Raw genomic sequence first — 27,230 nt, 5'->3', positions numbered from 1 at the left:
TTTAAAAATCAATTTCCCCAGTGTGCAAGGGAAATATCACCCCCTAAGACTACTGGGTTTAAATTGTGCAGGGACTGTTGCAAGCAGATGTCTGTGATGGACCATCAGGACATCTGTTTGTGGTGCCTGGAGTAAGAGGATGACTCCAATCCCTAAGGCAACTGCGCCCAGATGAACCCTAAGGTGATACAGGACCGGAAGGCCAAGGTCTACGTCGTCAACCACAAGACTCCACGCAGAGACCAGTCAAAGTCAAAAGGAAGGTCCTGTTCCTGCCCCTGAAGTTTCTACACAGATAGTTGTTGCGGTTGAAGCCTTTGGGTGATTCAAAGAAAAAAACAAGAGAAAACCAAGCTAGAAACTTCCCTTCCTACCCCCTCTTGAACTCCAGACAGGGCATCCGTGTACCTCCCGATCTCGCTCCCAATCTCCATTTGCGCCTATTCTGTGGTAGGTCCTGACCAAGTTACCAGGACGTTGGCGACGTTGCAGGAAGTTGAAGTTCTCCAAGAAAGAAGGATTTCACCATCTTGTCTATTTGGAATTAGGAACTCTGGGACAGGGTTATGCCCACTCCCCACAGTAAGTGGTCATATAGGGGGTGTAGTGATCCCAAGGATAAGTAGCTCATTATCTTCTAGCCTTCACTCCCCTTAATGCCCCTAAATTGAGTATTTAGGTGGCCCCCTGACACCAGTATCTCAGATTCTCCTGACCCAAGAAGATGGACAAAGAAAAGCTGAAGAAAGCAAGACCTGTGGACTAGTTGTGGACCTGGTGCCAAACCCTGCCTGCCTACTCCTGTCTCGACAATTGCAAAGACCCAACTCGTCCTGCAGCTATGCATCCTCCAAAAGCCTCGGAGGGCTGCCAGCACTTCGCCAAACCGTCAGCATCTCCCTTGAAGTGGAGGAGCCACTTCTCTGCAGCCTGCATGCACCGACCGCGATGTTCGGTGCACCAGTCTGCGGACCACCGGGTCCTGCAAGGAAGTAGCCATCCAAGAAAAAATCACCGTACTCCTGGAGGTCAGATCTGTCTCCTTACCAGGTGTGGGGACACCAAGACCCCCAGGAGCCACCCTACATCAACAACCGAGGTACTGGAGCCTGTTGCAAGCACCAAGGCTTGTGTGTCTTCAGTCCGAACACCACCTCCACGAAAACCGACCTGTACATCAAAGAACTTCAACAGAGGTCAGCTCTACACCAGATGTTGTCTTGCTGTGTTTCTTCTCCCTCTTCGGCAGGTACACGGAGAACTGTGGGAGCCTTCATCTCGATGACCCGTCAGACAAACACCTATGCACCCGACCCCCCCACCCCGAATCTTTTGAAACAGACGGTGTCTATGTGGCCCTAAGACCTCCAAGGGTACAAACCTCCTTTGGGTTCTGCCATACTAGTTCCCCAGCTCCCCCTTGCAGCCTCTTTCTTTCAGTAATTATCCAATTGACTACAGCGTGTAGCGTTTGAGGCTACCACCGCTGTAAGCACCTCTGCACCCGTACACCCCAGCAGTAAAAGTGAACTCTTGGTCCTTTTTCTGGACCTTGGCCCCTATTCACCTTAAGTCCAGAAGAACAGTCCTGTAAGTCATTTGCAAGTGACCCTATGCAGCGAATGTTTCTCCAATAGGATAACATCACTTTCAAGGCTCATGCCTCAAATCTGGCAGTTGTCATTTTCTACTGTTTCTGCTGTAAAATTTGATAACGTCTACTTACAAGATTACAAAAATCGTGGTGTCTAAAATTCTATAAAAATTTTATTTTTCAAAATTGGTCTCAAGTTTCTTCTTGAATGTGTGTCTCATCTATTGACTCTGTTGCTTAACACTACCATCTGATAAGCCTAAAGTGCTTGCCCACTCTATTAAAGAGAGTTTTTGGGATTATTAATTTAATCCCTGTAAGCCAATAATAGTTGTCTGGATTTCTACATAGTGTATCTCATTTTGGTACACTACATAAAAAGCCAGCTGCCTACATGTGTTCCCCTGGATCCTGCCATAGTGCTTCTTTAGCTCTCATAGTGAAGGGCAGCTTAAGTGTTGGATTTGTGGTTGCCATCTATTGACTGTAAAAATGTACGTTCTGACAAATTCTTGCAACCTGTTAAGGCTCCCACAGAGCCACTGTTGCTATTCAATCAGGACTTACACTCTTTTACTCTCTTAGCCATCTGGTTCAAGTCCTGTTCAGGACATCTATTAATAGACAGTTTACATGTCGCCATTGCCCTGCACCTGGCTATTGTACCATCCAACACCGGAAAGTGGTGGTGCAAGCTTCCACCAGCAAGGTCAATCCCAATGCCTTCACTACCACTCTGCCTGTTTGTGAGTCAAAAAGTATAGAGAAATTTGGCAAGTGAATTTTCTCTACCACAAACCTTCTCTAAGTTCAGTAAATGCCCCCTGTCTCTTTCGCCGCTACTCCCATGCCCTTTAGGACATAGTAGACAAACTTTACTGGCTGTTGTGGTCGACATTCAAGCATCCATTACCCAGGCTATTCAGGACAGCCACAATGCAGCAAAATTTGTAATCTGATCGGGTCTGGGACAGTCTTGGAATGTTTCAAGGAAAGCAGAGCCATAGCACATTCTTTGGCCTTTCTGGTTCCACAAGGCAATTTGATAAGGAGTTTTCCCCTCTCCACGGTTATGGTAGAGGCTTCCAAATTTTCCAATGCAAAACTCCTTCTGCCGCCTTTTCATGTTGGAGGCTACAGGTCTCGGAGACCACCAGGCCAACAGGGACAATGCACAGATCAGACCCTCATCCCTCTGGCAGCCGCAAAACTGGTTTACTGTGTCCTTGCCAGCACACAGATGCCCTGTCGGAGGGAGAATCAGATATTTCTTCCAAGAGTAATAGGCCATCACAACAGACAAGTCGTCATCCAAATTTTAAATCAGGGTTATGCACTCCCATTCCCCACTGCACCTTCCACCACCTTCAGAGCAGCTGACAATGGACCATCTGTCCTTTTTACAGCAAAAAGTGCAAGCCCTTTTGCCCAAAAGGGCCGTAGAGAGGGTTGTGGCCTCGGAAGTAGGTGTTACTCCCGCTACTTCAGTGTACAGAAGGACAGAGACCTTTGTTCTATTTTAGCTCTTCTCCCTCTCAACGCCTTCCTGCCGAAGGACAAGTTAAAGATGCTCATGTTGATCAAGGTCCTGTTTGCCCTAGACCCTGGAAACTGGATGGTGGCATTAGACCTGCAGGACACTTAATTTCATATGTCCGTCTTGCAGGACCACAGGCGCTACCTGTGGTTCACGGCCAGGAACATTTTGAGTTCACTGTGCTGCCCTTTAGCCTCACCAGTGACCCTTGGGTGTTCACAAAAGTAATGGCGGTGGTCACTTATAGATGAAAGAGTCTTCTCCCATCTCAACGAATCACTGCGGAGGGTAGGCTTGACCCAGGCAGTCATCAACCACCTCCAGACGATGAATTCTTCGCAGACGCTCCATTTTCCTTTGTGTCTTTCCAGCCAAACAGAGAGTCCAGTACATTCGGTCTATGATGCCAATGTTTCATCCTCTGCCCTAGATCTCAGTGCGGTTGAGTCTGAGTTTGCTGGGATTGTTGGACTCCTGCATCCTGCTGGTGAAACATTCCAGATGGCAAATGTCTGCTCTGTAGTGGGACCACATGTCCCAGTGGGCACATTATCAGGGAAGTCTGTTGGATTGTATCTAGATTTCAGAGGAGACTGCGAAAGATCTGCAGTGGTGGCTTCCAGACTGCGATTGGGTCAGTAGCAGGTCACTCTTCTAACCCCACACAGAGCTGACAGTGGTTACAGATGATCACTGCTGGGTTGGTGAGGCCATCTCGAAGAGGTGGAGATGAGAGGTTTTTGTTCTCCGGCAAAGACTTGACTCCAAATAAGTCTTTTGGAATTGAGGGCCGTTCTCTTGGCATTGAAGGCCTTCCTATGCACCATCAAAGGAAAGGATTGTGCAGGTGCTCATGGAGAACACTACAGCCATGTGGTACTGCGACAAGCAAGGCGTGATAGTCTTGGGTCCTGTGTCAAGGAGGCTCTGTGCCGCTGGAATTGGCTGGCGAGGGTCTTTAAACACCTGGGTGGACAAACTCAGACGCCTGCGTCTATCAGATCAAGAATTGCAGTTGCACTGGCCATCTTCCAGCAATGGGTAGAACTGTGGCTGGATCTTTTCGCCACCGATGAAAACGCTCAATGTCAGCATTTCTGCACACTTGAGTTTCCAAGGCAGATATCGCTCAGAGACACTTCATCAAGACTGAAGCTCAGGGCTTTCACATGACTCCCAAACGTTGCCTCTTCTGTCCTGAGTTCTGAAGTAGATCTGGAACGACTGGGCAAAAGTCATCCTAATGGCACCAGATTTCGCCATTAGAGAGTGGTACCTGGAACTCCTTGTCAAGAGCATCTGTCCCCAGATCAAGCTGCCACTTCAGGAGAATCTTCTACTGCAACAGCAAGGCAGGGTGTTTCACTCAAGCCTGCACACTTTGCATCTCCATGTATTGAGATTGAGCAGTTTAGGAAGCTGGCTCTGTATATTCTATACCAAAGTAAGTTAGTGTGCACGGAGTCCAATGGATCCCCAAAGGCTTACAGAGGTAAAAGTAGATCACACCTTGCTCTCTATTTGTGATAGTGTGGGCGAGCAGTAAGGCTTTATCAGAGGGTAGTGTTAAGCATTTATACTACACACTCAGGCAAGAAATGATGCCACACACTCGAAGACTGAACTCGGACCAATTGTATGTATAAAAAATATTTCTTTAGTTGTATTTTATTTTTTTAGAACCAAGAAGGACCTGGTACAGGTGAGTAAAGTTGTACTTTTCAAAACAGGTTGATGATAATATGCAAGCTGGATGACATTGACTTTGTTACAGGCTTGTAAAGCATTTGAAGACATTTGTCATTACATTGTAATTACTTTGTGATTACTTTTTGATTACTTTGGAGATTACTTTTTCTACTCCGTGTGGTATGCCTAGATATCACACTCAGACATTTCCTGGACAAAGGTAAGTAAACCACTTTAACATTAAAACACAGTTGCTTGGGTTCCATACAAACACAACTCAACACAACTTTTTCAGGGTCAAAAAAGTCAATGCAATCCTATGGGAGAAAATGTGGTAATGGTGTGCAGGTAAGCAATACGTTTTGAGAGTCGAGTTTCTGGGGTTAGAACAAGGGTCCCCCCAGGGTCAAGGATGCACTCAGAGTACACTCAGCGGCACTATGGCTGCTGGGTGCAGAGTGCTGAGTCCCAACGTTATCTTATGGGGCTAAGGGGCCGTAGGTTATCGGCTGCTCTCGGGCAAGCCACTGGGTTGTGGGAGCAAAGCTCCTAGGGTTAAGCTCGGGGCAAAGGGGGATCCGAGTTAGCACACAAGGTGCACCCACAGTGGCACAAGGGCGGCCAGGCGCAGGGTGCTGAGTTGGCATTGGGTGCCCTTTTTTCCATGGGAGATCTCTGGTCAGAACAAAGATTGCAGGCTCGGGCAGGGAGGCTTTCTGGAGGTGACCTCCGGCTAGAGAGGTGCATTGGGATGCAAGGGGGTGCCTGGACACCGTTGGTTGGGCCACCCAAGACCTACGGATGCAGGGGTGTCTTTAGGCATCGGCTGCTGGCGTCATGGGGAGGCTTGAAGTTGGTCAGGGATCACCATACCTCCTGGTTTTGGGCCACTCAAACTCGGGCGGTGGGCGTCGGGTGCAGAGTGGTGCAGACTCAGAGCCAGGGTGTGGTTCTTGAGCAAGTCCGGTGCTCACGGGGGCCAGAGTCTTTGCAGAGAAGGCAGGGCAGGTCCTCTGTGTTCTGCAGGGCTGCTAGCTGCTGGAAACAGGTCGAGATCGATAGGGCTGAGGCCAAGGCAGTTGGTGTCCTCTTCTTCCTTCAGCAGAGCTCTTCGGTCTGTCTTTTTCTTGCTTATCTGAGGAGGTAAGGTTCGGGGTCACCCCTAAATGATAAATTTAGGTGCTTTTCAGGTAGCTAGAGGTCGGGACCAATGGGTCCCTTCCTTGGCGTGGTTTCACCCCCTATTAGGCCACCCTCCAGTGGGAGGGGGGGTGTAAGCCTCTCTTTGGTTGGCTGGGTCCCCATCTTCAAGATGGCAGGGACTGAGAGGTGTGCTTCGCCTCGCCACCCCCACCTTAGGGGTGGAGTTGGCAGAGGTGGGCACTCCTCTCCTCCTATCTTGGTTCTCCCGCCAATTCTCCTTCCCTAAGTGGGGGCCAGAACCGGTTTGGGCCAGTTGCTGGGAGCAGCAAAAGGCAGGGTTAGAATAACAAAGACGGCAAGCCTTTGAAGCTTCCCCTTCTTGGACCCTGCCCATCCTGGGGGAGGAGGCTTGGCAACTCTGCCCAGGATGTGCTTAGTTTCAGGACCCCGAGAACGGGAGGCTCTCGACCCAGGGGTCCAAAAACATTTCTGGGGGTGGCAGCTGGCGAGCATCCACTCAGCCAGGACAGTAGAGGTAGCTCGTTTTTCAGGGGGCCTCTCTAAGTTGCCCTCTGAGTGCAGTTGGCATTAAACCCAACACTGACATCAGTGTGGGTTTAATGGACTGAGAAGTTTGATACCAAACGTCAGTCTTCACTAAAGCCATCATGGAACTGTGGAGTTCGGGGTGCCTAACTCCCAGCCCATGGTTTAAAAATGGCTTTACTGCACTTACAATACCTGTGAAGGCACAAGTACTCTAGGGGCCCAGGGCTCATGCTACTTTGTCCTCACCTGTGGTATTGTGCACCCTGCCTTAGGACAGTGAGGTCTGCTAGAGGGGTGACTGACCTATGCGACAGGCAGTTTTTGGTGGACATGGCTCACAGGGATGTGTGCCATGTCGATTTATAGTTTTAGGGTGTCACCCTGACTCACAGGCTGCCTTGGCAGTGTGTGTGCGTCAGGGAAGGAATCTCTGAGGGTGTCAAAATATATGCTTCAGCCCTCAAAGACTTTCTGGCTACAAGACCCTTGATCCCCCTGGTACCTTTTACATGGGACTTATATATAGGCCAGAGGAGTGCCAGTGTGGGAGCAAAGGTACAGTTTTGGGGAAAGGACAAGGCCCTGGGTACCTGATTAGCAGGAACCCAGGCCACACTTAGTCAAGGAGTATCAAACATCTGGCAAAAGGTGGGGGGCAACCATGCAAAAAGGGGCACTGTCCTACAAACAGCGATAGTTTTTTTTCCAACCAGATTTTATTGGTCTTTCAAGACAACATCAATATCCTTAAACATTCTTCACATCATATCTACCACATATTGTACATAATGTACTTAGTCATTATTCTCTGGCGTACTTATCTTAACATCCCCTTCTAACAAAACAGTCCCCCCTTGAGTTACGCTTAAGTGGACATGTTACTACCTCTGTGTACTGTTGGGTTCTCGTGGGTTGGGCTTCTGGCCTCTATGCACTGCGGTGTCAGTCGTCCCTAGTCTACGTGTTCACTCATCTGCTCTCCTGCCCTCGCTCCCCCAGCCGCGAGGTGCTTGCACCTACAAGCAGCTATAGTTGACCTCCTTTGACGTGCACACTGAGATCATTGATGCATTCTTGGCAGTAAGGCGTCCCTCCAAAAAATCTGTGTATGCCAGTCATCACAGGTGACACATTTGTGAATTGGTACGGCACCTGAAAAATTGACCATTGCAGGCAAAATTGTCTGAAGCTTTTTTTCTTCTGTCCCAAGGCCAGCAAGAACTTGCTTTGTGCATGGTTAAGGGCTATTTATACAATCTTTCGGCTTTCTTGCAGTTCACGGGCACATCTGTTACTCAAGTCACTTTATGTGCTAAGATTGTTGAAAGGTGTGCAACATTGTTTCCCACCAAAATGCTGTGGCATGAGATGGTGGGACTTGAGGTTAGTCCTCACCTTTTTGATGTACACCCCTTTTGAGCCACTGCGTAGTGGACCTTTGAGATTTCTGACCTTAAAGACTGTCTTCATCGCCAAAAGACAGTCTGGCATACGTGTGAGTGAACTTCAGTTTTTCCCTGTAAATCCACCTTATACCATCCTCTTTTCTGATCAGTTGATTTTGAGAACCCGAACTTCAATACAACTGAAGTTAGTTACTCCTTTTCATGTTGGACATGCAGTCACCTTTTGGACCCTAAAAGAACATTGCGTTTCTGTATCGATTGTACCAAGACTCATTGAATGAACGATCAGCTTTTTGTAGGGTTTTCTGTAGTGCAAAAATGGACCATCTCCAGAGGGATTGTTCTCTGCATAAAGATCTGCTATGCACTAGCAGAAAAGTAGCCCTGAGTATACTTGCTGGCTCATTCCACCAGAGCCAAAGCTATTATCACTGCTTTATCACGTTGAGTGTTTATCATGGACATCTGTCGGACGGCTACTTCGGTGTTAGTACACACTTTCACAGTCAGTTCTGTTGAGATTGGCATTTTGCCCGCTTGGCCCTGCAGGACTTTTTAGTCTGAGGCAGTTCACAGACCCACCAATTTAAGAGGTAGTAGTATGGTATTAATTCACAAGGTGACAAATCTGCTGTTAAACATATTTGTGATCAGAACAACTGTAATGGTTTTTCTGGTGGATACTCTGTCTAAGCGTAGAATCCTCTCCTACCTCCTCTTACTGTGAACAGGACTCTACCATCTAAAGAGGTCCTACTCTAGAGATCTGCACTCTGCTCATACCAATCTGCTGATGTGCTCCACTTCTGAGCGCTAGAAATCAACTGACATTAGCTTGCAGGGGTGGTGCCTATATGTGGCTCTGCTCATTTGCATCAGTGCAGAGCCGCAGGATGCCCCCTGCTGGCACGCAGAAACACTGTTGTGAAAGCTTCTGGATCTAGTATGGTGTCTTGGGATTATTCTAAAGGTGTGGAATCTGCAGTTAAGTGTATCCATCAGAAAGAGTATTAACAAAGATAAGTAACTTATTCATTAAAGTTCCGTTTATAGCATTATGAAATGATAAATAGCCCACTCAAATATTTCAAGAAAAGAGCAAACAAAGCAGAAAGTTGTGCACCTGGGCATTATTGGGCACACTGGAAAATTTGAGCACTGCTACTTCAAAGAGTTCAAGCTCTCCCCTTTCCCAGATTGTACCTCAGTATCTGATAGAGACTTCTAGCTGCAGATTCCGTATCTTAGAATTATCCCCAGGCGTCAGACTAGATCCAGACTTTTTTTCTTGAGCATTACTCCTGTGCACCAGAAAGTAGCGTAGATCGGCTCCGCTTGCCGTTATTGCCCACGCCAGATGTGACATACGCCTGCCTATATAGGCGCCACCCCAGCACGCTAATGTCCGCTCCTTTCCTTCCACGCCACTGAGCCCTGATCCGGAGAGAGCTATCCCTTCAGTCACTTTTTGACTGTTCTTTCTCAATGTTTTGTAGAAGCTTTTTTGAGAGTTCATCTCCTGGTGTGGCAGGGATGTCCACTAGGCAGACCGGCTTCAAGCTCTGCGCCACCTGTCATCAAAAGATGTCAGTGATGGACCCGCCCCTTGTATGCCTCTGGTGCTTCAAACGCAACCACGACGTGAAGATCTGCACCAATTGCTTTACCATGCACCACAAGGCTTTAAGGGATCGGTCCGTCAAGCTCCTTAATGAGCGACGCCACAACGCTCTCTCTATTGGAAGGTCTTGGGATCGGTTGCGGAGTCCACAATCCTTATCGCACTCCGAGTTGTCGGGCCACTTTAGTAAGTCCCACAAAAAGAAAGAATAAGAAGTTGAAGAGGTCTTCGACTTCACCTTGTCCGGCGGCTGACGAGACGTGGTAGTGTCGACATTCGAGGCCTGGCACTACAGTTGAGCCAACGAATGGGTCGACTCAACGTTTCCCTGAGTTTCTGGGACATGGAGCGATCCCCACTAAACACCATGAAATGTTTGAGGCTGTGAGCCTCATATTTGAGTGGCCCGCTCCTGCCAGCGTGCTTTGAGCCCCGCGGGTTTAGGAGGGGCCCCTACGGCTTCCAGACTGACAGCTTCAGTCCTGGCACCAGACGGGCCCCTTGGATACACAGATGGATCGGGACCGGTGCCAGTAATACCACCTCAACCTTCCCCTCGCCCTGATCCCAGTGCTGCTGTCCCCATTCTGATCCCCCCACTCCGACACAGAGGTGGAGGGGCATTGCCTGACGCTGACTCCGGTGCCGTGCCTTCCAGGCCAGAGCCTGAGCCCTATATCTATGGGCTAGGACTCAGGAAGGATTGGAAATGGTCACTGCACCCTGAGAATACCAGACTTAGATCCACAGAGGGCTGATGTGAGGACTTGGCGGAGACCAGTGGACTGGACACTTCTTCAGATACTGGCATGCTTTCTCCCCCTACCGTGGCTATGGAGGAGGAAGCGTCCTTTGCAATGGTAGTGGTGAGAGCGGCAGAGGCCCTGGACCTTAGCATGCCCGCAGTGGCAATCAAGACAAACATCTAGACGGAGGTGCTTCAGCTGGGAGTGACCCCCTCAGAATGGCTTCTCCCTTTCAATGAAGCCCTTACTGACATCCTGCTTGGGACCTGGTCCACAGAGACAATTGCTACTGCCCTGCCCCTGGGGACCCCAATTTCCCCACACAAAACCCTACCCCAGAGAGCTTGGTGGTCCAAGCCTCTACCTCCCATGTAAATCCCGGTGCATTCCTTACCTCCCCACCGGATAGGTAATCCAAGAGGCTGCCACCTGCTTGCAACATGTTGATAAAGGAAAGTCTTTGCTTGCTTCTCCAGGAAGTGACCTCTCTCTTTGCAAAGAAAGCCATAGAGAAGGTGCCAACGCCAGAAGTAGGTTATGGTTGCTATTCCCGCAATTTCTGGTGCCCAAGAAGGACAGAGGCCTTTGCTCTATCCTAGAACTGTACCCTCTCAATTTCTTCCTCATAAAGGTGATGTTCAAAATACTCTTGCTCGCCCAATTCTTGTCTACACTGGACCAAGAAGAATCTATGGTAGTGTTGGACTTGCAGGACGAAAACTTCCAGGCTGTCGTCTCCCACCTCCAGACTAAGGTGAACCGTCTGCACTTGCTGGGGGTTCACCATCAGTGTGCCGAAGTCACACCTGACTCCCTCTCAGACGCTCCCTATCATCGTAGCTGTTCTGAATACAGTGCCGATTCGGGCCGATCCTCCTAAGCATCGAGTCCAGGATATTCAGGCTATGAACCTGATGTTTCAGCCTCTAGCCTAGATTTTGGTGAGAATTACCCTGCTGGGCCTCATAACCTCCTGCATCCTGCTTGTAACACATGCCCATTGGTAATTGTGAGCTCAGCAGTGGAATCTAAAGTTCCAGTAGGCACAGCATCATGGGAGTCTCTCTGACATGATCCAGATCTCGGAGGGACCTGCAAAAGATCTGCAGTGGTGGTAGACAAACCACAACTGGGTCAGTGGCAGACCCCTCCCTCTTCCCCAACTAGAACTGACTGTATTGTCAGATGTGTCACTCATGGGATAGGGCAGATATCTGGAAGAGGTGGAGATCAGAGGACCCTGGTCTCCAGCGGAGTCCGGGCTTCATATTAACCCAATGGAGCTGTGGGTGATCCACTTGACATTGAAAGCCTTTCTTTTTCAGTCAAGGTAAGACTGGTGGATTCTTTCAGGTAATGCCACTGCCATGTTGTACTGCAACAACAGGGCGGGGTAAGGGTGCTCAAGAGACTATTTGTGTCTGGACATTGCTGGCGTCAGGTTATTTCCACGGTGGTTCAACATCTGACGTGCTCTCTGAACTCATAGCACAATGCCTAATGGATCACGAATGGCGTCTCCATCCGGAGGTGGTATATTATGAGGACAATGTCAGGTAGGTTGAAGGGGTTTATTGCTCAAAAGTACAGAGCCAACTTCTGCTGCTAGCTTGCTTCCACTCCCTTCATAAACTGTCCCACCGGTCAGTTCCCATGGAGATGGAATAGCAAGTGCATGCAGTGCAGCTTAAATGATCACAACACATCCCCCTTACAGGGAAAACAAGGCGAAGAAATATTAACAAAAACAGAAGTCTAAGTAAAACTTAACAATATCAACAGCAATAGCAATTCAGAATCAACTTTCAACAAAATAAGTAAAGAGGAGAGACTAAGACATATCATAATCGTCATACCTTGATGGAAGACGATGACTCCTAGAAGGATGATGTGGAGAATCACTATTGGAAAGTGCTTGTGGGGTAGGTGAAACATCTGGACATGATGGAAACATAGATTTATCACCATGGAACTTTGCCAACCGAGACATACTCCACTTACCACCATTATGTACAGTAACCACATTTTTGTACACAGCATTAATAACAAAAGGTCCCATATAATCAGTTCCCCCCTTTTTGTGCCAAGGGGGGCCTCTTGACCCAAACCCAATCACCAACAACCCATTTAACAATCTTGGTAGAATTTTTCTCATCAAATCTTTGTTTATAAGAATTCTGATACATTTTGATTTTATCACTCACTTCTTCCTCACTTAAAATAGAACCTTCAATAGGAGGTAACCATTTTGGATTGAGCTTAGAGGAAGGAAATCTACCACGTAAAATGTGAAAAGGAGATCTCTGTAAGAGACAGTTAACAGCAGTGCGGTGAGCCCACCATGTGTCTCTTAAGATTCCTTTGAGAGGAAGTCTCGATACTACAGCTCTTTGCACACACGCTTTGACAACCCTGTTCATACGTTCTGCCAATCCATTGGCTTGAGGCGAATACAAGGCAGTTCTCTGATGCACTATGCCATAGTCATTCAAAAATTCATGCATTTCTTGGGAAACAAACTGGAGCCCATTGTCAGTGACAATATACTTTGGAATCCCTTCAGTGGCAAACTCATCTTTAAGAAAGTCAATCACAGTTCTTGTACTCACTGAACTCACACACCTAGTGGAGACCCATTTGGAGGAATAGTCTACTAAAAGAATCACATACCTGTCTCGAGGGCTCAATATTTCAAAAGGACCCATTAGATCTAAACCCAGTTTTACCCACGGTTCCTTGGGAACATCCACAGGAGAAAGCCGAGTATTGTTAACAATCCGGGACTTATCACAAGAGCTACACTCCTTACATTCCTTAACTACCTTCTCAGCTTGACCATCCATTCTCGGCCACCAATACCTCTCACGCAGCCGAGACTTAGTAAGACCTCTACCCAAGTGTCCTTCATGGGCTAAATTAATCAGTTTAGGTCTAAGTCCCACAGGAGGAATCACCCTTTCGCCTCGCATGAGTTGTCCATGAGAGAGGGTGAGTTCACACCTGACTGCCCAAAAGGGAAGTAAATCAGAATCCATGTTTTTGTTGTTAGGCCAACCCTCTACAACAAAACGTGTTAAAATTGGAAACAAGGGGTCTTCTAATCTAGAACCTCTCCCATTCACTCTCAGGAATAGTGGACTCTTTAACCCAAGCGACACTAAAAATGTCACAATCAGGGGAGATTTCCGTGTGATCAACAGGTAACCTTGATAAACAATCGGCCACCTTGTTGGCTTTACCTGGAATATATTCCACAGAGAAATTGTATTCTTCAAGACCTTCACTCTAACGTTTTAGTCTTGGAGTGAGTCTCTCACTTTCTGTAGAGGAGAACACTTGAACTAGAGGCCGGTGGTCAGATCTGACCACGAAAGGAATGCCCCATAAATAAAATTTAAAGTGTTTGATTCCCCAGACTATAGCGAGAGCTTCTCTTTCTATGCAAGAGTATTGTTGTTCCGGTTTCTTTAATGCCCTGGATGCAAATGCCACAACTCTTTCCACACCATACTCCACTTGTGAAAGTACAGCCCCCAGACCACTCAGACTTGCGTCTGTAGTGAGGATAGTTTTCTTCTTAGAGTCGAACTGACCCAAAGTTGGCATTTTACCAATAGCCTGTTTGAACAAAGTGAAAGCGGAAGCACACTCAGGAAACCAAGAGAAATGTACACCCTTTTTAAGTAAGACTCTGATGGGCTCCACAATAGAGGCAAAACCTTGGATGAACTTGGAATAAAATTCAGCAAGCCCTAAAAAGGACCTAACTTGCTCCTTGTCCGTTGGAGTAGGAGCATCAACAATACTTTTAGCTAGATCTAATTTAGGTTGGATGCCTTCCCCCGAGATTACATGGCCCAAGTAAGTTACAGAAGACACACCAATTTTACATTTCATGCGATTAACTGTTAACCCACTTTCATCCAGTCTGTGAAGGGTGTTTCTCAGGATTGTGTCGTGTTCAAGCTCATCCTTCCCGTAAATTAAAATGTCATCCTGAAAGAACATGACATTGGGAACACCTTTTAGAACCAATTTCATTATACGTTGAAAACAGGCAGCCGCGGAGGCTAAGCCAAAAGGCATTCTAATGAATCGGAAGGCTCCAAGTGGTGTGACAAACGATGTGAGATGTCTTGAATCTGGGTGGAGGAGAACCTGATGGTACGCAAAGGATAAGTCTAAGACGCTAAAAACGTTAGCCCCATTAAGTAAGGTAATGGATTCCAAGATGTTGGGCAGTGGTTGACGGTCTACCCATATCCATTTGTTTAGGCCTCTCAAGTCAACACACATTTGAATGCTGTTCCCACCATCCTTAGGGGCCAAAACCACTGGAGCCAACCATTCCGAGGATTCAATTTTCTCAATAATATTGTGGGAAACTAGTCTGATGAGTTCGGACTCGAGAGGTGTCAACATCATATTGGGAACCTTCCTGACTTTATGTACAACTGGTAAAGCTCTCTCCTTGAGTATGATTCGGTGTTCAAAATTTTTGAGTAGACCTAATTTGTCGGAGAAAACCTGGGGAAATTCATCAAAAAACTTACACGATGATGAATTGTGGTCTACTAACATAACTTGTTCCGAAGCACATCTGGCATTAGGATTTAAAATTATACCCAAATCTCTTTGGTGCCTCCATCCAAGGAGATTGTCACCTCGTTTGGCCACATAAATTTTCCCAATTTGTTCTCTACCTTTAAAACGGATTTTTAAAATAACATAACCAGTTACATCTATGTGAGAACCTCCATAACTCACAGGATTTATATCAGGGGACAGTAATTCAAGGTCAGGAAAAGTCTTGTCCCAAATCTCATAGTGAATGGAGAACCTGAGTCAGCTAAAACAACAAACAATTTTTCTCCAATCATCACATCACACTCTGGCATGTGGATATGTTCAACATCTACTGCACCATCATTTCTTACACTCAGCATTTGTGGTTTTGGTTGAGACACTTGAATTAACATTCTCATGGGTAACATCTATGGTGCGTACTCTTCCTCCAGATTTACATACTCTTGCATAATGACCTTTGATACCACATTTAAGACACATGGTGTTCCTAGCATAACATTGGGGATAATTGGAAGAATGATTGTTACTACCACATCTGTAACATTTCATTCTCGAGGTGTCTGAAAACGTTTTCGGTTTAGAACTTCGGGTCACTCTGGACACGTTATCAACAATTTCTTGAGGCTGACTAGTAGAAGGACATGGTTCTTTTTGAGTAATTTCGTGAATACTACTTGGTGTCGGGGTGTCATCAGAAGAAGATTTTTGGGTTTCATTTCCTTGACCCAACCAGACGTGTTTTCCATTCCTTCAACAATAGCTACAGCTTCCTTGAGGGAAGGATTCTTTGAAAGAAGTTTCTCTTGCACTCTGGAACTATTGGTGCATCTAACAAGTTGGTCCCGAATTAGTGAATCAGTTAAGTCACCAAATTCACAAGTGCGTGCAAGAGTTTTGAGTGATGCTACATAGTTGCCCACTTTCTCGCTGTGTTCTTGAACTCTCATGAAGAATTTATGTCTTTCTAAGACAACATTAATGCGAGGTCCAAAATATTTTTCCAACATTTTCATGGACATATAAAAACATCTGAGGCATCACCGCTACCTTCACCAATGGGAATTGCGTCAATGCTCTCGTAAATATTACGTCCTTCAATTCCTAGATTATGGAGAAGAATAGCTTGTTTTCTGTAGGCTGAGAATTTTTCGCCACCGATTGCAACTAGGTAGGAATCAAATAATAGTTTCCATCTTTTCCAGGGTAAGAGCGGTTCTCCCTTTTCGCAGAGAAAAAGTGGAGGTTGACTCATACTAGTTGCAGACATGGTGAAGAAAAAAATAAATAATTAATTAAATAAATAATTATGTTAAAAAACGAGAGATGATAAACAGTTGGAAGTTAAGTTGTTATCAAGAGAATAATACGTTTTGCAATTTGTTGGAAATGAGAAACAGTCAATAAAATATTTGTTTGAAGAAATACCAGAAGACGTCAGTAGATGGCAGCCTTGTGAAGAAAATCTGGGAGTGGTGATTCCAGGAAAACAGAAGAAATGCAAATGCTGGCAGAACGTTAAGAAAATAATGGAAGAGTCTATAGACGAATAATATTTTGGTTTTGTTTCGTTTTTCCAAATCGTTTGTAAAATCCAATAGCACTCAAAAGCAGCTTTATTCAACATGTGGCAGGGCCATACCTGAGCTTGTACTCGGTTTGTGCACGATCGTGGTGAGAATGCGGAAGAAATTGGCTCCGTGAGGCTCCGTGTGGGTTGCTGGGTTACGGAGTAAACAAATTGAAATGGCTGCACGCACGCACGCACACGTAGATTAATGCGCGCGACGTGCGTGATGACGTGTGTGGTGACCGGCAGTCGAAGAGAAGTCTCGAGCTCCGTATGGAGTTAGCTGGTGCCAAATAGCGGAAAACACATAAAAATATCCGAAATTTGAAGGGAATGTCGTACCGGAACCGTAGTCACAGGATGGAGGTCCACGGAAGCGGCTGAACAACACTGCCTCTCTGGTTTCCTACTAGGAAGAGAAGACATCCGTGGGTTTGCCAAAAAATAGAAGGAGCCGGTGATGACTTGTCCCCAACGAGTTCTCTATCGTCGCCAGTATTATGAGGACAATGTCGGGTAGGTTGAAGAGGTTTATTGCTCAAAAGTACAAAGACAACTTCTGCTGCTAGCTTGCTTCCACTCCTGTCATAAACTGTCCCACCGGTCAGTTCCCATGGAGATGGAATAGCAAGCGAATGCAGTGCAGCTTTAATGATCACAACATGGTACAAGGTCTGTTTCCAAGGCCTAAGCTAGATCTGTTTGCCACCGCAGAGAACATGCAATATCTGCAATTTTGCGTGGTGAGTTTCCAAGGCAGCTATTGCTTTTCGTCTTGAGTAGAGCTTTGGTCTTTTGTATGCCTTTCCGCCTATACCACTCTTGTGCTGGGTTCTCAAGAAGATCAGGAATGACGTGGCCCAAATTATTCTTATGGGTCCACATTGGGCACGGAGAGTCTGTTGAGCATGAGTCTTGGTGCCTCTATCAGACTGCTGCTTCGAGAGGATCTTCTGTCGCAGCAACAGGGGAGGGTCGTGCACGCAGGACCTGCACACCCTTCATCTGAAGAGATTGAGCTGCGACAGCTGACAGCTTTCGACCTTTCTCCCAAAGTCTCTGATGTTATTTTGCGACCAGGCGATTGGTATATGCCTGCTGCTGGGATTAATTTGTGTTATAGTGTGCATCTCAGATCATCAGTCCTTTCTGCACCCCTTTCTCAGTCCCTTCTGTTAGCTTACCCTTGGCCCAGCAGGGCTCTGCTCTGGGCTCAGTTAACGGCTACTTATCTGCTATTTCAGCATTTTTGCGGTTGCTGGACCAACCTTCTTTGTTCACCACACCTGTTGTGGCTAGGTTCCTCAAAGGTGTGCAACATATGTTTCCTCCCAGGCCATTCACTATGTCCCAATGGGACTTAAACCTTTTCCTGACTTTTGAATTTGTGCGCCTTTTGAGCCTCTACACATCTTCCCTCTCTGGTTATTAACCATCAAGAATGCTGTTCTAGTGGCCATTACATCGTCCAATAGGATCAGCGGAATGGAGGCACTCTCTGCATTACCTCTCTACACCACCTTCAAGCTAGTACTCCGGACACATGCCTCCTTCCTCCCAAAGATTGTGACTCCTTTTCATGTAGGCCAGAACATCACACTGCCTACCTTCTTTGCTCCACTTCAGCCTTCACAAGAGAAGGAGAGACACCACCACTTGGAATGAAAAAGAGCATTGTCACTACCTTGATCGCACAAAAGAGTTCTGGTGTACAATCAAGTGGGATACGTAGGGACTAAAAAAGGGAAGGCTGTGCACAATGGACCATCTCAGGATGGAAATTCTCTGCATAAAGATCTGCTATACATTGGCGAAGAAGCAACTTCCGGAGTGCTTATTCCACCAGACTCAAAGCTGCAACCACTGCATAATCCCTGTCCTGGAAATCAGTCAGGCAGCTACGTGGGCATCTTTGCTCACGTTTACCAGACACTACTTCCTCAGCAGTCTGGTCCATCATGACGAGCACTTCACCCTTTCGGTCCTGCAGGACCTTTTGGTTTAAATCTGCTTTGCAGACCCACCTCCGGGGAGGTGCATTGCTTGGGAATTTATTCTAAGGTAAGGAATCAGTGGCTAGAATTATCTCAATCAGATGAACAAGTTAAACTTACTTTCGGTAGTGCCTTATTTGATAGAGATTCTAACTAGCTGCAGATTCCTTTCCAACCCTTCCATCCTCCCTGTTCTGCAAACTGATTACAGTATTGGGGGTAGGGTGGGGTCTTGTGGGTGGGGTGGTTGAGCCTTCTAGGCTCCTTAGAATTTCACACCAGTTGTCAGACTTTATCGTGGATCCTGGCATGGAAAGTCACAAAAGGAACTGCCATCAGGGTGCCGAGGTGGCCCCTATATAGGCACTGCACATATAATTTCCAGCACATACAGCGCCAATGCAAAGCCAAACGACGTCACTTACCATGCACATGGGTGCTGCTTGAAAACTTCCGGATCCTTTCTGGCTCCTGGGGAATATTCTAAGGTAAAGAATCTGCTGCTAGATTATTATGATGGGGTAGCCAATACTCCAAACTCTAAATAAGCCTAACCTTTTGAAGTGGAGTCCATATTTTGGGGGATTCTAGCCTGATCACTAAGGATACGGTTGGTTTGTGTGTTCTAAGAATTTCGTAAGATCAAATGTCAAGTCTGACATCTTACTGGCGTTAAGGAAGCGGTTTCTGTCACCCCAGCTGTGAGCGGACTCTGCTGTTTTACTTGTTAGTGACTGGGTGCTTCTCAGAGCTGCCCCCATTGCACATATTACCACTTTGTGCTCTGACCATTAGTGAACTCTCACATGCTACTCTCCTGTCTACTTGCCTTTGCAAAATGTGGTTTGCTACTCCAGCCTTGCCACTCTGGTTTTCAAATGAAATACATTCTCTGTTTCTGGTGTTAGGCACTGTCCATTAAACAGTCCATAAAGCACTTTACAAAAGGGGGAATATGTCTAAAATTATGACCTAATCTCTTTGCCATTTATTGTACTGGATCCAACTTGTGATTATATCAAATGTTTTTTTTCATGCATAAGTTCAGGATTTGTGTACATAGCCTACCAGTGCCTGTCAAGAGGAAGTCAAAAAAAGTAGAAGCTTAAGGAACAATTATGACAAAAAAGCCTATGAGCGCATGGTAAAAAAATACATATCACTGTGCCATAAGGAAGGCCAGGAGCTCCTGTATAAGTGCGAAGATTGAAAATGTAGATAAAACAACTTTTTACCTTGGTGAAAACATTGATGAAGTCACTTCACCTTGAGTAGGGCGATTAGTCTTTGAAGCCACATGTAATTTGTTCACAAGCTATTTCCAAGAAATTCAACATCTGTGCTTCCATACCAAAGTTAAAGCCATTAATTACCAATACCACTCCAACCTCCCAAACACAGATCAAGGTAAATCTCTCATCCTTCACTAAAATTGCAACCGAGGACATCATAAGTCTCCTTACTATAATCAAATCAGTTGACGCTGTACCTCCCAAAATTCTTTTTAAAGGCAAAATTTCTATTTGCCCCGCTATGGCCAGAATACGTATTCACTCTCTGGAGATGGGTGGGTTACCCCCGCCATTGAAACATGCCATGCTGAAGCCACTTTTAAAAAACTAACATTGGATCCCTCATTGACAATTTCTCTCCTTCAATTTATCAGTCAAATTGTCGAAAAATGTGTCAATAAAAAGCTCTACTTTTTGGGAAGATCAGGGACTCCTACATCCCATGCAAAAAGGTTTTCGAGCAGGAAACAGCACGGAAACTGCCTTATTCTTCATGACTGAAGAGCTCAAACAAGTCCTAGAGTCCAATGGTACTGCGGCAGTCATCTTTATAGACCTAAGCGCTGCATTTGATACGATGTCCTACCCAATTCTTTTTAAAAGGCTGGAGGAAGTAGGAATCAATGGCATAGCCTTTAAATGGCTAACCTCATTTTTAATGAACAGAAGCTTCCAAGTGAGTGAGGAAACTTTCAGCTCTGACACTTAATCACTAGAACATTGGGTACCTCAGGGATCCTTGTCAAGACCCTCTCTGATTGATGTCTATGTGCATCCCCTGGCAGACATTTATAATGGGGCTTGGTTTTTCACAGTATAATATGATGATGATACTCAAATTGTCATTTCTCGAACATCAGATGCAGGCTTACTTTTCCCCCAAACGTAATGCCTGTCTATGAGATGTCACTGACTGGATGTCAAGCAGCAATATGAAACTCAATGGAGAAAAACAGAGCTTCTGGCAGATGGGAACACCCCTATCCTTTGGTCGGAACTTCAGTGGCCCAGATATTTAGGACAATGTCCTCCTCCTAAAAATGGAATTAAACATTTGGGTTATTGGATAGACAGTCTGCTTACCATGGAGGTCCAAGTAAGGAAACTCGCCACCTCATGTTTTGGCCTTCTCCTTGCCCTAAATAAAATTTTTAGTTGGCTTTCCCTGCAACTCGAAGAACCTGGGTCCAAGTTCTTATCTTACCCGCCTTGACTACAGCAATTCAGTCTATTTAGAGAATCCTCAGTACATGCTCAAGCGTCTACAGATTGTCCAGAATGCTACAGTGTGCACCTTGTTAAAAATCCCAAAGCATCACTCGATTTCTTCCTCCTTTGCAACACTGCATTGGGTGCCTGTATGCAAAAGAATCAAATTCAAGTACCCGTTTATTTGCGCATAAAATGATGTACAACAAAAGCCCTCCCTTAATTCAGAAGTTGCTAACCCCGTACATCTCCAAAAGATCACTGCTGTGTAGATCAGAGGCTTTTCTCAGGACAAAGAATTAAGAAAGCCAGAAGTGGGGGACTTTCTTTTGCCTATCTGGCAGCTAAACTTTCTACCTCCCTTCCTCTATTCTTGAGATTGACCAATGAAGAAACCAGATTCAGGAAACTCCTCAAAATCTACCTCTTTTGAATGAATCCCCCTCGGTGCCAGCTAGAGAAAAGGACATGAGTTCCGCGCAGGAAAAGCCATTGGGTGGCCAAGCGATTTACAAATGCATAGCATAGTATTATGTCACTGGAGAAATATTTTAATATACAAAGCATTGAGGCTTCAGAGACTGGGGAATATATATCATGTTGTCATTGTGATCTCAGAATTCTACTTATAATTATTTGCCATGTACAAAGAAGTCCCAGAATGTAATTTATTCTGGTATTTTAAAATGTTTTGTACTCTCAAGAAACCAAATTCCTGCTTGTAGTCTGCAGTAAATGATGATGGTATTGTATTCTGTCAAGTCGTTTTATGTAGTTCAAGTACCGTTGTGTTTAAAAATCTGTTGTAGTGATTTTCTTATCTGTTTCTTCCACAGGTTTTTAAATCATATGGAATGTCCAGAGTACCAGTTTTATGAAATGAAGTTAGCAGAGTTTCGTCAGTCCAAGCAACTCCAGCCTGTGCACCCAAAGAATTTTCCTCTCCTGCTCTCCAAGCTGCTAGATAATATTCGATCTACAGCTAACCCAGTGGAAAGTCCTTTGTCTCTGAACTCAGACCCTCAGAGTTTAACTGACCATGGTGCAGAGCCTCAAGATGTACTGCACCAAAGTTCTGAGCTTTCCGAACTATGCAATTCAGATGAAAAGAATAGTAGGACCCGAGGTCACGTGCCCAGTGATACCACAACTCCAGTCTCTCATATGAATACGACTGCACCCGGAGACATCAAAATGTCTGAAGCTGCCAGTTCTAAGCATGATGCAGACTCTCAAAATACTGAACTTGAAGATCAGCCATTTGTGTCCGAGTCCTGTGATTCTGATACTGATCAGTCAGATACTGAGCAGGCTGAAGATTTCTTATCCATTAATGCAGATAATTTGACCTCTCAGTGCAGCGATTCTGACTGCGAAGTCCCAGCTTCTGAATTTCCCTCCCCTGGACTGAAGCAATCAGAACATAAACCTGAGATTACTAACTTCTCTCTAGCTAAAACCCATTGTGCTGCAGATAACTGTGATTCTGTGGACAGCAGTGCAAAACAAGCCACTGCAGTCTGTAGTACAGAACTTGACCAACCTAAACATCAAAATCCTTTGCCTTCAAATTGCAATCCTCCAGTTGTTAGAGGCCCTGAACTAATACACCATAAGTGTCAAGACTCTGGAGTATCTGCTTCCTCATCTCCAAAGGGTGGCCTACCGGACCCCGTGCTCAAAGCCCCTGAACTTCCCAGAACAGCATGTGTTAATACAGCTCAAATCCCTGATCCACAGGAAATTGAACTTCTGAGGTTTTATCAAAGTATTGAGGAAACTGAACGCAGGGCAGAAGCACAAAAAAGTTTACATGCTACTACACAAGCTATATCTTCAGATCCTGCACCCTCCTCTTGTCCACCCAAAAGAGCCAGAACAGAGACTGAAGGCAAGTGTTTTTGGTATGGTAGTTGTCCTTGGCAGTTACTGATTGTTTTTTTTCCTTTTAGGGCCTCATTTTCTTCCTTACTAAATAGTGTTGTATGTTTATTGCTTTGACATTGCAGTCTACCGGATATAACACAGAGAAGAAAAATCATTTATGAAGCCACTCAGTCTCCCCTATGAGAGAGCTGTTGGCTTTGCCACTGTTTTTATAGCCATTGGGTACTGCAGCGTGGCTGAAAGTATTAAATAAAAAAAATAAAAAAGGCGAAGAAGGAGGGAGGGCAGGTCAGGACAACACAGATAACGAACGGCGGGAAGGAAGGGCTGGGAGCTAGCACACACAACGGTGAGTGGATGGGATAGGCTGGTGGGCAGCAAAAGACAATGATTGTTGGAGGGAGCTAGGGGGCAAGCAGAAAACATTGGAGGGTCGACCGGCATGAGTAATCTAGATGGGCAAGTACACAAGGGAGACAGCTCAAAAAGAAGCACTCTTGTAGAGTGCTTAAAGACCAAGAAAAAAGTACCGCCTAAAAAAGTTATCAATGGAAGGACACAAGTAAATGTGTCCTTGCTCCAGGGGAGGGACATACACAGGAAGAGGAAGGAAACCTACATCAGCTGATCACTAAAAGCAGGGAAATGAGAGTGAGAATGAAGCCCACCAGTGGGAAGCAATGGACAGCATCTAAGCTTGGAGAACAAAACATCTTGAGGAGACAGTTAAGAACTAAAAGTATCTGTCATGGTCTATTGAACTTCTAATTTTGAGGTATGGTAACATTGCAAAACAGCTGTTAAAGAGAACCACTTGTCTTTATGTACACAAGAGTCTGATTAAGTTTCTTTGTGTTTTCCTTGGGAGTCCTCTTTCCAACTCAACCTCCTGCCCATTGCACTGTTTCTTATTTGATATTGTGATTTTCTTTTTTGAAGTTTATTTTATAAATATTGCCTTCTTTATTTTGGTACAGGAGATATGTTTTTGACTATTGTTCCCCAAACAGCATAGAAATGTTGATAATGTGTTGCAAACAAATAGTTTGCCTTTTCATCATTACTTTTGTAGTTGCATTGAAATTCTTATAAACAATTGGAACTAAATGGGCAGGCAGTTGAGACAATATACCTAGGACTATAGACATTTTAGGACAAGTCAGGACTAAACGTTTGACTGATTCTGCTGAGTTATGTGGCATGGAAATGTCTTATTTTACATAATATTATAAAAGGCAGTTTAAGTAGCCTTTCTATAACATTGCGGATTACTTATTATCATAATGATAAAACTATCCTGTGCTCTCGAAAATAGGTATCACATTTAAGATACCAACAGTATACATGTAGTTGATGCAGTCCAAATTATTATTCAATAATCAATATTTGGATTTTAACACTGGGGCATAAATATATATACTCATTCTCTTTTAAAGCCTTCCACTTGAGGTAAGTGTGCAGATTTATATATGATCATAGTGTAAGATCTATGGTCGTACCACTGTTGCATTTCCGGGGAAGAAGCATCTAGTGTGGTTATTTCATTCGTAGGCACGTTAAGCCCCAGTCTCTATTAAGGTGATTAAATTCCAATATATGTGATAATTCCTGTTATTATATATAGTGTTATTCCCTGTGGTTAGGTATTTTCATCCCTACACCCCTTACAGTTTTAACCAGGTAAATTGTGTCACGACAGACATGCTGATATTTAACGGGGGCAAATTCCAACCAACTACCTAACTGTTCTACTCCATTCGCTGCTTGAAAATACAAAGTAGGAAGTATTTACCCAACTGGTAAATACTTAACCCCACAACATCTATATTTGCTTGGTGTGGTAAATACCTCCTCCCTAGCCACCCCGTTTCTGATTGGGGCCTTAATGTTCATCAAATAAAATACAAAAATGGGAAATATTTAGTTTTCTTCAACATCCTAACTATAATGTTACAAACAATGTTGTTTTGATATCATCATGGTGAAATACAAATTTGCTTCAGCAAAGAGGCAACTTTTAAATAAGCAAGAAAATGATCATTAAAAGCAAATAGTGACCGGCATCCTTTGTCCGCTAATCTGTGTATTCACTTGAGCATGGACATGGGTATACAGCTCTCCTTTTCTGTATTTATGTTGTACTTTTTTTTACCATACTGAAATGTTTGCCTAGTACACTTTTCATCACATAATACATCATTTTGTTTGCTGTTGTGCAAGTACTACTGCAAGAAAAAAACTTTTCCCTCTACCCTTCACCTGGGCTATTTACACCATGTTCGGTTCTCAAGAAACTACTACACATCGCTGATGTGGCTAGTTCAGAATGCTGTAGCAAAGGGTCTAAGCTCTTTCAGGTTTGTATGTGCTAATTATTATGCAAAGCGTACCTACAGGATGTCTGGAGCACCATTATATAGTGTGAGGTGTAGTGTTTGAGCTGGAAATATGTTTCCATAATCTCAGTAGCTCTCAAACAGAGGATTATAATCTGCAACCCAGAATGTACAAGCGTTTTGCCAGATGCTCACCCTTAAATTCACTGTTTACCTTTGCTATGTTCATTAGAAGATAGGCAGCCTACTATAACCTTAGAACCCTACGTAGCAGGTTCTATTGGCCATTAAAGGCTGCTCAAGCATTAAAGGCGCGGGCCTTTAACAAGGGAGCAGTCCTTTAATGGCCGATAGAGCCCGCTACGGAGGGCTCTAAGGCTATTAAAAAAAAACGCCCATAGAGAGCAGAATGTTCTAATTTGTAAATCAAGGCCTTACGGAGCCCGAGGGGAGTTGAAATCTTCATGGGCTCCGTAAGGCTTTATTCACATCAACAACTGTGAAAAGAAGACATTGGAATGTTGATTCTCCGGGCTTCTCCCAGCCATTAAAAGCCTGGAGCACTCCATTGTTTTAAATGGAGCTCCCAACATCCCAATGTTCTAATTCCTCTTAAACCTGCACTTTTGAATTTAAGTTGGTTTTTCTATGGGACCAATGAAGTAGTTGGTGAGTGGTTGGAAGCTCCTCCCTGGAAGATGTAATTCAGAATAGGTCGATTTGGTGTTCTAATTAGGCTAGCTTGAAGGCCATGCACTGATGAGAGCTATTCGTGTCATAGAGTGACAGGAGCTGAATATTATTCTTCGTGCATACTCTTCTTGATTGGGTGTGATCTGTTTTGAGTCTAGTTGGTATAGATTAGAACAACATGCAGTTTGTCTGACAAAGGAGTGGTAGCCATTTCCTAAGGAAGAGCATGTGCCCAGCCTCCTCTTGCCTAGATCCAGCCTTGTAACACTGTATTTCTTGTGTGTCTTTCAAACATGCTATTCTTACATGCTGTGAAACTTTCAGATGATTTGCAATTGAAGTAGGTCTAATTATCTTGATTGCATTTTGGTGCTAAACTTTTAAGAGCTCCATTGGCAACTCATTTTAGCTGGGGGTGGGTATAACCCCCCCCCACCCCCACCCCCCCCCCCACATACAGAGCCAGAAGAACTGGCCTTTGCTCAAAACTGCACAATGGCTTCCTAAAACAGTGACTGGACTGGATATGTTTCGTTTCTAAAGTTGCACTCGAGGTAACCGTTGTCAATGCAACAATAGTTGCTGAACGCTAGCCACCTTCAAATGTATTGCTAGCCAATGGCTTCCATATGAGAAAGAATGTATTTTTTTTTGCTCTGTGTTTAACTGACGTGTAATTTAACCAGTCGATATAGAGTAACTTTGGAGCTCAATAGAAGGTATGCAGAAATCACTCAAGTTTGCATTAAAACTAAAAGGGAACTCAGGGTTTCTTATTTTTCAGGCTTCAGCAAGGTTTAAAAAGCATATTGTCCATGTGCTGGTTAGGGAACTGAATATTTCATGTCCTTGGAGATAAAATACTGGGGAGGCAAAGATGTATGATGGTTGGGTTTAGTGCCCAATGGAGAAACACTTGAATTATAGAGCCTGGGAAATACCAAGGCTAATACAGTTTTTTTAATACAACATTAACCTTCTGTAATAGCATGAAAAGAGTGAAAAGAAGGACAATAGATTTGAGAACATTAGGCGAATTACCGAGATTGTGGCTGAAATGTAAGGCTGGAATGAGTTTGGACTCTTGGTTCTATCCATTATTCACAGATTCCAGAAAATGAAATTTGCAATTATTGCTTCTGTTACAGAATTAATGTGCAGATCTAATATAATCACAACATGTTTTGCAGTAAAGAATAAGGCAATACAATATTTTTTTGTTTATTATATTTTTAAAAAATTTCAAAACCTTTATTGACTACTTCAACATGGTCACAATACACTGTTGCATCAAATCAGAGCATCTTTCACATCAGACAATCCTCAAAATACAATAGACATATGGAAATTCCAATCCAACAATAGCATTGTCCTGCACGG

General features: G+C 44.8%; 1 protein-coding gene across 2 annotated transcripts in view; it reads left to right on the top strand.

Moving 5' to 3' along the window:
* LOC146865885 (uncharacterized) overlaps nucleotides 1-27,230 on the top strand; it is a 455,435-nt gene that overhangs the window by 323,143 nt on the left and 105,062 nt on the right. For both annotated transcript variants that reach the window (XM_085632802.1, XM_085632795.1), the window contains exon 7: nucleotides 21,771-22,825. In XM_085632802.1, coding sequence (XP_085488928.1) covers nucleotides 21,771-22,825 — 1,055 coding nt within the window. The remainder of the gene's footprint in view (nucleotides 1-21,770; nucleotides 22,826-27,230) is intronic.

This window comes from Triturus cristatus, chromosome 2_1, assembly GCF_964204655.1.
Source record: "Triturus cristatus chromosome 2_1, aTriCri1.1, whole genome shotgun sequence".
Taxonomy (NCBI): domain Eukaryota; kingdom Metazoa; phylum Chordata; class Amphibia; order Caudata; family Salamandridae; genus Triturus; species Triturus cristatus.
This window is presented reverse-complemented; position numbering and strand designations above follow the sequence as displayed.